The sequence below is a fragment of the Hordeum vulgare genome, chromosome 5H, assembly GCF_904849725.1.
Source record: "Hordeum vulgare subsp. vulgare chromosome 5H, MorexV3_pseudomolecules_assembly, whole genome shotgun sequence".
In the NCBI taxonomy this organism is placed as follows: domain Eukaryota; kingdom Viridiplantae; phylum Streptophyta; class Magnoliopsida; order Poales; family Poaceae; genus Hordeum; species Hordeum vulgare.
Genome location: NC_058522.1, coordinates 574,399,218 through 574,409,265, shown reverse-complemented (window position 1 = coordinate 574,409,265; position 10,048 = coordinate 574,399,218). Strand labels below are relative to the sequence as shown.

Below are 10,048 nucleotides of genomic sequence, written 5' to 3'. Positions count from 1 at the left end.
TGTTCTACCAAAGGAACAATGGCGTATGTGGCGATTTCTCCGGCATGTCAAATCAAATGCTAGGATTATTGCTCCGTAAACTGGCTAACTTGTTACAACAATGGGTGGGTTAAATATTTAGTGCTGCATATCCCGAACAAAAGAATTGACTACAAACATCATCTTGCAAGATCTTCAACCAGCTCAGACATATCGATGGTCCCGCATGTTGTCTCTTCCAAAGGGACAGCCGCTAAAGATGATGCTACATAGCTGCGTGCAAAGCAGTTATGTTCGCAAGAACTAGCGGCATGCGAATAAAGTCTCCTCATCATCTCTAGTCTCTCTGCAACTTCCTTCATTGTTGGCCTGTCATCTCCCCTCTGGCTAAGGCAGTGAACTGCAAGTTCAGCCATGTTCTCAAGGACCACCATACCCGTGTCATCTGTAATTTCAGAGTCCAGCATAACGTGGTGCGTCTTCCGCTGGAACATCAAGGGAAAACTATATGACAGCGAGTGCTTTCCATTAAAGTTATCTGCGTATATAGCCCTCTTTCGTGTCATTAGCTCCAGAAGAACCACCCCGAAACTGTATACGTCGCTTTTCTCGGTGAGAAGATGGCTGATAAAGCACTCAGGGTCAAGGTATCCCAGTGTTCCATGGACAAACATGATGAACTCACTTTCATCCATGGACTTAAGTGCCGATGCTCCGAAATCAGCAACCTTTGCATTGAGTTTGTCATCCAAGAGAATGTTGGCGGACTTGACATCTCCATGTAGGATTGTGCGAGATGTGGACGAATGTAAGTAAGCTAGAGCTTCTGCTGACTGTGTAGCAATCTTCAGGCGAATAGCAAGGGGGATTGGCAATCTACGATCAGCACCATGAAGGAACTGGGATAGATTACCATGGGAGACAAACTCATAGACCAACATCGGGACATCTACGTCCAGACAACAGCCTAGTAACCTCACAATATTTCGGTGATTGATCTGTGACAGGATTATAATCTCATTGACAAATTCTTCTCTCCAATCAGCATTGATTGCTTTGGACTTCTTTATGGCGACCTCTTTTTGATCATCCAAAGTTCCTCTGTAGACCATTCCATGACCACCACAACCAATAACGCGATCTTCATTGTAGTTGTCAGTGGCTCTCTTTATCTCTTTCTCCGTCAATATGCGGATTGTGTCAACCTGCTTTGACCTCATCTCATCATATAACTTGAGACCTCCATTTTGTCTGAAATACTCATCTTTCTCCCTCTTGTGCCTTTTCATTTGAAATTGCATGAGTAGCAAGCATGCTAAGGCCATCACCGAAGTTGCAGAAATACTCAGCCCTGCAAATGTATATTTTTCAGAAACTAACGCTATTATATTTCTATAACAAATTTTGAGCTCACTATTTTCTTTCGGTTGTATAAGTAATATATTTTTATTGTTACATGAAAGTTAGTTATTACAATGCATATGTTAATGTAAATAAAAGTATGAAAATGGATTCATTGTTTGAATAAATGATGCGTACCAATGACCAATTTTTTATCCGAAGACAACAAAGGCCGGCATCCAAATTTTGTACCATCAGATCGTGTTCCTCTCTTGCATATGCAAGAGTAGTTCCCGGGTGTGTTGTTACAGACCCCTTGTCTGCATGGATACAGATCTTCATACTTGGGGTCCTGCTTGCGCAATGTGCACTCGTCTATGTCTGAAGATAACATTGGAAATATCCACTCAGAAGAGTAAATCTGAAACATGAATTCACTATTGCCTGTCGGCTAAAGAAAGATTCAAGAAGTAATGAATCCATGATTTCAATTCAATATGCAATGCTGCAACTATGCTTCACATAACATCTTCGAAATTAATATTACACCGTGCATTACCAACTTACATCAGATTTTTTTTCTTGCCAGTTCTTTGTGAAGGTGTGGTGGAAATCAAAGCTACACGAGGTAAAAATCGCAACCCACATATTGGAAAGTCTTCATATAGATGTTTTGTGAAAGTGTATCTGAACTTAACTAACACTGGATATTGTTTATAGTTCCATCAGTTTTCAGTGTAATATCCATGGAAATCTACAGAAATTAAATTGAAGTAATACTTAACCTTGACAGCCATTCATAAGATAAGGATTGCCCTCATATCCTCCGGAGCACTGGCATAAGTATCCTGGACCATTGTTCGTGGCCATGCAATAGCTGTTTGTACTGATGCAAGCATAGTCAGTAGGTATGTCTTTCCCATTCTCTGGGCATGAGCCATTCCTAATGGCCCAGTCGACAACAACGGCAGCACCCCTCTTGGCTCGACTATCGATGAACCCAAGTGTGCCGGCAAGGTCCTGCTGCCTGAAGGTGTACCACCCAACCTCTGCCACCATGGCGTAGAAGCATGGGTTGAAGTTCCATACCCTGCTCTGGGTCATCTCAAATATTATATCCAAGGAGGTGAGGTTGGTGGGGATGGCAACCTCACAGCAGCCCATCCCATTGCATGGCGCACCCTCAGACGTATTATTGATGCCCTCGCAGTTCGAGTAGCAGCCAGTCACATACTGGCCCGCGGTTTCTTTGTAGCCGGTGATGAGCCCAAGGGTGTTGCAGCCAATGACAGTGAAACGGTTGCGTGACGGTGACGGGAGGAAGGGCGTGTGCTTCAGATCGTACCCTGTGGTGAACTTGGTGAATGTGGTGTTCGACGTGAAGCAGATGTGGTTGACGGGGCTGTATACGCGCATCTCGCCATACTTCAGTGAGATGTCGGCGATCTCAGCTGCTACATCCGGATCACCCACAGTTGGCCTTGGTGGATCGACCGTGCTGTCGCAGTCGAGGTTGAAGTAGCTGTTCAGGCTGATTGCAGCACAGTGCGCGCCAATCCCAAAGGGGTATGGGATGGATACGTTGCCGCACTTGTCAGGGCAGCCTGGCAACAACATGGACGGTCCAGAAGAGGCTCCGGCAAGCGTTCCCACTGCTGGGACGATGATGCTTGCTATGAAGATTACCATGACTGTCGATGGGCCTGCCATAGTTGGATGCCAATTAGCTATGTAACATGTATGCAAACAGCACATTAGTTGGACAGGGTTAAATCAATATGAAGTAGATTTGTGGCCAGAAATAACTAAATGCAAGTTCCTCTAGACCATACCATGACCACCACATCCAATAACTCGATTTTCATTATAGTTGTCAGCGGCTCTTTTTATCTCTTTCTCTTTAAGTATGCGGATTGTGTCGACACGCCTTGACCTCATCTCATCATATAACTCGAGACCTCCATTTTGTTTGAAATACTCATCTTTCTCCCTCTTGTGCCTTTTTCTTTTAAATTGCATGAGCAACATGCATGTCAAGGCTATCAGCACAGTTGCAGAAACACAAACACTGAGGCCTGCAATAATATATTTGGGAGAAACGGATACTTGTAAATTTCTGTTAGAATTTGAACCTTGCTAGTTTCCTTTTGGTTGCAACTTGTAACTAGTGTCCAGAGTTAATATTTTTATTTTTGTTACATGATGTTTATTACGGAAACTCAGCCTGGACGAGACGAGCGGTCTTTCGGACCGGCTTGTGGCTCGCTCGGTAAAAAAATCGGCCGGTCCGCGCCCTGAAAACAGGACCGAAAAAACCTCGGTCCTGTCCGGTTAAAGCTCGGCCCGACCAAGCGGACCAAGCGAAGCTCCGGTGGCATGGCGGGGGCATGGCGAGGGCATGGCGACGGCATGGCTGGGGCGGGGCAGGGGCGTGGCGGGAGTGTTTCGGGGGCTTGCCGGAGGCGTGGTTGTGGCGTGTCAGGTATGTTGGAGGGCGTGGCAGGGGTGGTTGCCGTTGAGGTGGCCGCCGTCACCGGCTCCGCGCGGCCAACGGTCTCTCTGGACCCAGAAATCATGTCCACTAAACCTGCTCTACTTGGATCTATCAGCTCCGCCGAAAAAATCGATGAGGAAGACCCTACCTTGCTGCAGCAGTCATCGTCCCTTTCATCTCCGTCCACCGGCCGTCATGCCAGATTCGTCGCCGATGAGCTTCCTCCGGTGTTCTTCTTGGTCATGTAGCTTCCTCTGATACTTCTCAAGCTCCCAGACATCTTTTCGATGAGCTGCTCTTCCTCTAGCAAGATATTTCTCCGATGAACCGTCGCCGGAGCTCTAGAGCATGCTCTGCCCATGTTTTCGCCGGTCCTCACGGTCTGGCCCGAGCTCGGCCATTGCCGGTCCGGTCCCTGAAAACAGGACCGCGGCGCTGCTCCGTCCGGTCCGAACTGGACCGCCGGTGGCCGGTCCAAACGCCGGCCCGGACCGGGACCAGACCGGCTCGGACCGAGTGTTAGCTCTAACAACTGCTGGAGAAGAAGAAGAAGTTCAGAGTTCAGTGTCGACCCGTTTCGACAGTTCGTCAGTAGGACGATTTTCTTTCTGTCAGGTAGAATAAACCGAGCTGCGCCTCGGCCGTAGTTTGTTAGCTGATATCACGGCCTTGACTTGATCGTGGGATGGCACGAAGTAGATGGTCGAGGCCGTTAGACGTGCGACGCGCAGGGATCGCTGGGATGGCGGCGATCGTGACTCGGGCATCGCCTGTTTTCCTCGTTTTCAGGTAGTTAGTTGTAAGACTGAATAAGAAGGAATGAAAGCAGAAAAGCTGCAGGTGTTCGCAGCGCAAAACTCTCTCCCTCTCTGCGATCGCCATCTCACCACTCTATGTTCGATCTTCACTTCCAACAAGTGGTATCAGAGCTAGGGTTTAGGTCCCTGTGATGGCTGGTGATGGGGGCAAGAAGAAGGCGGGGGACGCCGACGACGACGGTAGCAAGAGCTCGCCGAAGTACGCAGCCGGCCAAGGGCGCGAGCTGGCACTGGCGAGGCAGTTTGCTCCGGTCACGTCGGGCCACGCCAACGTGCCACCATTGACCCGCACGAACTACGCCGAGTGGAGTCTCCTGATGGAGATCGGCATGCAGGCGAGAGGGATGTGGCGCGCAATCGAGGGTGCGGAGGACCTCGACGAGGAGTTCGGCTACCGCAACGACAAGGGTGCGATGGAGTTCATCCTCCGATCCGTGCCGCCCGAGATGCTGCCCATGTTGCGCAAGCACAAAACCTCTCAGGAGCTTTGGGAGGCGATCCGGGCTATGCGTGCAGGTTCCGCGCGTGTTCGGGACGCCAAGGCCCAGACCCTGCGAGGGGAATTCGACCAGCTACGACACAAGCCTGGTGAGTCTGTTGACGATCTGGCGATGCGCCTTACAGGGTTGTGCGCGCGGCTCGGCGAGCTTGGAGACGAGATCAGTGATAAACGCGTGATCCAGAAGTGGTTGCGGGTCGTCCCCAAGCGATACTCGCAGCTCGCAGTCTCCATCGACAATCTGGTCGATCTGGACACGACGACCATCGAGGAAATCATCGGCCGTTTCAAGGCGGCCGAGGAGCGCTACGAGCTGGACGCCGAGGAGGAGGGCGGCAGCAAGCTCCTGCTCACTCTGGACGAGTGGAACGCGCGGCAAGGGCGCGGTGAGCAGGGAGGGTCCTCCAACGGGGGGGGGGCAACGGTGGGAAGAAGGGGCGTGGAAAGGCTCCCGGCGACCGCGGCAAACCTGCTGCCGTCCTGGCGGCGACAAGCCCGCTCCCAAACGCCAGGGCAACTGCAGATACTGCGGTATTAGCGGCCACTGGGTTCGCGAATGCCGCAAGAAGCAGAAGGAGGAGGGCGGCGGCGGCGAGGTGCACCTTGTGGCTGCTGAAGATGAAGACCCTGCGCTCCTCATGGCGCAGGTAATTCCCCTCCCCGACGAGCCCGTGCTGGAGTCACCAGGCGTCGAGGTTGTGCACCTGGACGAGGAGCGCGCCGATGTGTGCCTCGGGGTGACGGGGATGTCAAGGAACCTCGTTGGCACCTGGACACTGGCGCATCCAATCATATGACTGGGAATCCTACTGTATTCTTCGAGCTGGACCGACACGTCGGCGACACTGTCCGTTTCGGTGACGGGTTGGTGGTGGAGATCGAAGGGCGAGGGACGGTGGTGTTTGTTGCACACGGAGGGCGCCACCGGGTGCTCTCCAGGGTGTACTACATACCGCGCCTCCGGACGTCAATCATCTCCATAGGACAGCTCGACGAGACAGGGTGCACTGCCCTGATCAAGGGCGGCATGATGGTGCTACACGATCGACAGCAGATGATCATCGCCAGGGCGGCAAGGAGCAGAAACCGCCTCTACACCGTCGAGCTGGAGATCACAAGACCAGTATGCCTGGCGGCTACGGCTGGAGAGGACGCGTGGCGCTGGCATGAGCGCTACGGGCATCTCAACTTCGACTCCCTCCACAAGCTGGCTCAGGGCGACATGGTACGCGGGCTGCCGGCGGTCGAACATGTGGACCAGATCTGCGATGGATGCCTCGTCGGCAAGCAGAGGCGAGCCCCCTTTCCTGCCGATGCCAGCTATCGAGCTGGTGACCGCCTCAACCTGGTTCATGGAGATCTCTGCGGGCCTATCACTCCACCAACACACGGCGGGAAGAGGTATTTTCTGCTACTGGTCGATGACAAGTCTCGTTTTATGTGGGTTGTTTTGCTGAGGAGCAAGGATGAAGCCCCAGCGGCGATCAAACGCTGGCAAGTTGGAGTCGAGGTTGAGACCTCCATCAAGCTTCGCGTGCTGCAGACTGACAGGGGTGGCGAGTTCACCTCAACAGAGTTCGGGGAATACTGTGCCGATCGTGGCATACGTCGGTATCTCACCGCTCCATACTCCCCACAGCAGAACGGAGTGGTGGAGCGGCGGAACCAGTCCGTCATGGGCACGGCGCGGTGCCTTCTGAAGTCGAAGGGAGTGCCAAATGAGTTTTGGGGGGAGGCGGTGGTCACTGCCGTCCACCTACTGAACTGCGCGCCGACGAAGGCGGTGCGGGGCATGACCCCGTACGAGGCGTGGCATGGGGAGAAGCCGGCGGTGGGCTACTTCCGCACATTCGGATGCATCGCCCACACCAAGATCACCCGGCCAGGGGCGAAGAAACTTGATGATCGCAGTCTGCGGACTGTTTTCATCGGCTACGAGCATGGGCAATCCAAGGCCTGGCGTGTCTATGACCCTGTGGGCAAGCGGGTTCACGTGACTCGCGACGCCATTTTCGACGAGACGGCCAGCTGGGAATGGGAGGCTCCGGTACAGGCGGAGGGCTCTTTCGTCATCGACTTCACCCCGACTGTGGCCTTGCCACAGGTTGGGGAACCGGCTACGCCAGCGCCCATGACTGCAGCGCACCCGGCATCTCCAGTGCACGCGCACACACCTGCGCGGGGCGATGGAGAAGGAGACGGAACCGGGGGGCAGTACGTCTCTCCCCCTCCAGGAGCTACACCTGACGCGGAGTTGGGTGGCGATGAAGCGCCACGCCGTTATCGCATGCTCGATGCTGTTCTTCAGGAAGCGGAGCCGAGCGAAGTGGAAGCAGCCACGCTGCTCCTGGTGGCCGGGGAAGAGCCGAACATGTTTGAGGAGGCGGAGCCGCACACAGCGTGGCGAGCGGCCATGCTTGATGAGATGTAGTCCATCGTCGACAACCAGACCTGGACACTCACCACTCTTCCCCCGGGCAAGAAGGCGATCGGGGTGAAGTGGGTCTACAAGCTCAAGAAGAATTCTGATGGGGAGATCATCAAGCATAAGGCGAGGCTTGTCGCAAAGGGCTACGCGCAGCGACTAGGGGTAGACTACGACGAAGTATTTGCTCCGGTGGCACGGCTGGAGTCCGTGCGACTGCTCCTCGCGATCGCTGCACAAGCAGGGTGGGAAGTTCACCATCTCGACGTCAAGTCAGCCTTCTTGAATGGAGATCTGCAGGAGGAGGTTTATGTGGTGCAGCCACCTGGTTTCGAGCGCGCTGGTGAAGAAGAAAAGGTGCTCCGCCTGTCCAAGGCACTGTACGGCCTTTGCCAAGCACCGCGTGCCTGGAATATCAAGCTGGACGAGACGCTGGTGTCATTCGGGTTCCAACGAAGCCCGTCCGAGCACGCCGTCTACATGCGGCGCAACGGCGACGAGCGCCTGCTGGTGGGCGTCTACGTCGACGATCTCATCATCACCGGGTCAAGCAAGGAGGGCATCCACTGGTTCAAGCAACAGATGTAGTCCACTTTCTCCATGAGTGACCTCGGGTTGCTAAGCTACTACCTCGGCATCGAGGTGCATCAAGGAGACGATGCCATCACTCTCAAACCGGCAAGCTATGCGGCAAAGATCGTGGAGAAGGGGGGGCTGACGGGATGTCACCCTGTGCACGTCCTGATGGAGCCGCGGCTGAAGCTGAGCAAGGAGAGTACAAATCCACCGATAGAGAAGAAGCTCTATCGCAGCATAGTTGGGAGTCTTCGTTATCTGGTACACACAAGACCTGACATTGCCTTCGGAGTTGGCTACATCAGCAGGTTCATGGAGGCCCCCACGACGGAGCACTGGGCGGCTGTCAAGCACCTGTTGAGGTATGTGTCTGGAACGCTGAACTACAGATGCAGATACAAGAAAGGAAGTGTGGAGCCACAGCTGGTAGGCTACAGCGATGCAGATTTTGCCGGAGATGTTGATGACAGGAAGAGTACATCAGGGACAGTGTTCGTCTTTGGGGGGAGCGCGATCAGTTGGCAATCTTAGAAACAGAAAGTGGTCGCTCTCTCCTCCTGCGAAGCCGAATACATGGCAGCAACCACAGCTGCGTGCACTGGTGTCTGGCTCTGGCAAATGCTCGGTGATCTCCTCGGGAACCTCGAAGGAAGACCATGCTGCTTATTGACAATAAGTCTGCGATCCAACTTTGCAAGAACCCTGTCTTTCACGATAGAACCAAGCACATCGAGACTTGGTTTCATTTCATTCGCGAGTGTGTGCAGGACGGAAGGGTGGCCGTCGACTACGTCCACACCGGCGAGCAGCTAGCTGACATTCTCACAAAGGCGCTGCCTCGAGAGAAGTTCCAGGAGCTGGGAGAGAAGTTGGGCATGGTAAACATCAGCAGCTGATTAGGGGGAGAGTGTTAGCTCTAACAGCTGCTGGAGAAGAAGAAGAAGTTCAGAGTTCAGTGTCGACCCGTTTCGACAGTTCGACAGTTCGTCAGTTTCGTCAGTAGGACGATTTTCTTTCCGTCAGGTAGAATAAACCGAGCTGCGCCTCGGCCGTAGTTTGTTAGCTGATATCACGGCCTTGACTTGATCGTGGGATGGCACGAAGTAGATGGTCGAGGCCGTTAGACGTGCGACGCGCGGGGATCGCTGGGATGGCGGCGATCGTGACTCGGGCATCGCCTGTTTTCCTCGTTTTCAGGTAGTTAGTTGTAAGACTGAATAAGAAGGAATGAAAGCATGAACACCGGTGTTCGATCTTCACTTCCAACACCGGTGTCCACCCTTGATGGAAACAAACATTTTGTAGATGAAAGCATGAACAGAGATAAACTGCTGCTATAACCGGGGCTTACCAATAACTAATTTCTTACCAACCATTGGCCCTGGTGGATAGATCGTGCCATTGCAGGTGAGGTTGAAGTAGGTGTTCCGGCTGCTCGCGGCGCAGTCTTCCCCAATGCCAAAGTGGTATAGGATGGGCACATCTCCGCACTTGTTAGGGCAGCCTGGCACTGACATGGAGCGGCCGTATGAGACTCCGGCCGCTGCTGCCATTGCTGGAAATGAGATGCATACTATGAAAATTAGCAGTGCTGGTGATGCTCCTGGCATGACTGGATGCCAACTACCCATGTTACATGTATGCAAACAGCACATTGGCTAACCCAGCTAAATCAGTATGTTGCATGCTTGACTCTGGAATAGAAAAATTGTAAGTTGCCATAGGATCCTGAATTCCTGATTGTGTATAGTTATTCATCTAGCAAAATCTCCCAGAGTGTCAGTTAACTACTACAAGTGGTATCACTGTACCAGAATGTACGTTAACACACACAGAGACTTTGACCCTGATTGTGTGTTTGCCTTACTCTTAATTTCTTTATATGGAGTTGCTGCTTTTGTCAATGGTCTCACACC

At 52.9% G+C, this 10,048-nt stretch overlaps 1 protein-coding gene across 1 annotated transcript; it reads right to left on the bottom strand.

Annotated features, from left to right (window-relative positions):
• LOC123399458 (wall-associated receptor kinase 5-like) lies at positions 1 to 3,009 on the bottom strand. Its single transcript, XM_045093867.1, has 3 exons — positions 2,106 to 3,009; positions 1,519 to 1,701; positions 1 to 1,330 (listed from the first exon to the last, which is right to left on the bottom strand). Exons 1-3 carry the CDS (start codon positions 3,007 to 3,009, stop codon positions 159 to 161), a joined length of 2,259 nt encoding a protein of 752 aa, XP_044949802.1. The 3' UTR covers positions 1 to 158.
• Between the last annotated feature and the right edge of the window lie 7,039 nt (positions 3,010 to 10,048).

Bases quoted from the DNA above. Each gene is read 5' to 3' on its own strand.
- LOC123399458 (XM_045093867.1), bottom strand. From the start codon at position 3,009: ATGGTAATCTTCATAGCAAGCATCATCGTCCCAGCAGTGGGAACGCTT. The intron at 1,702-2,105 runs GTTAAGTATTAC...TGTTATCTTCAG, and splicing joins TCTTATGAATGGCTGTCAAG to ACATAGACGAGTGCACATTG. The intron at 1,331-1,518 runs GTACGCATCATT...ATACATTTGCAG, and splicing joins GGATAAAAAATTGGTCATTG to GGCTGAGTATTTCTGCAACT.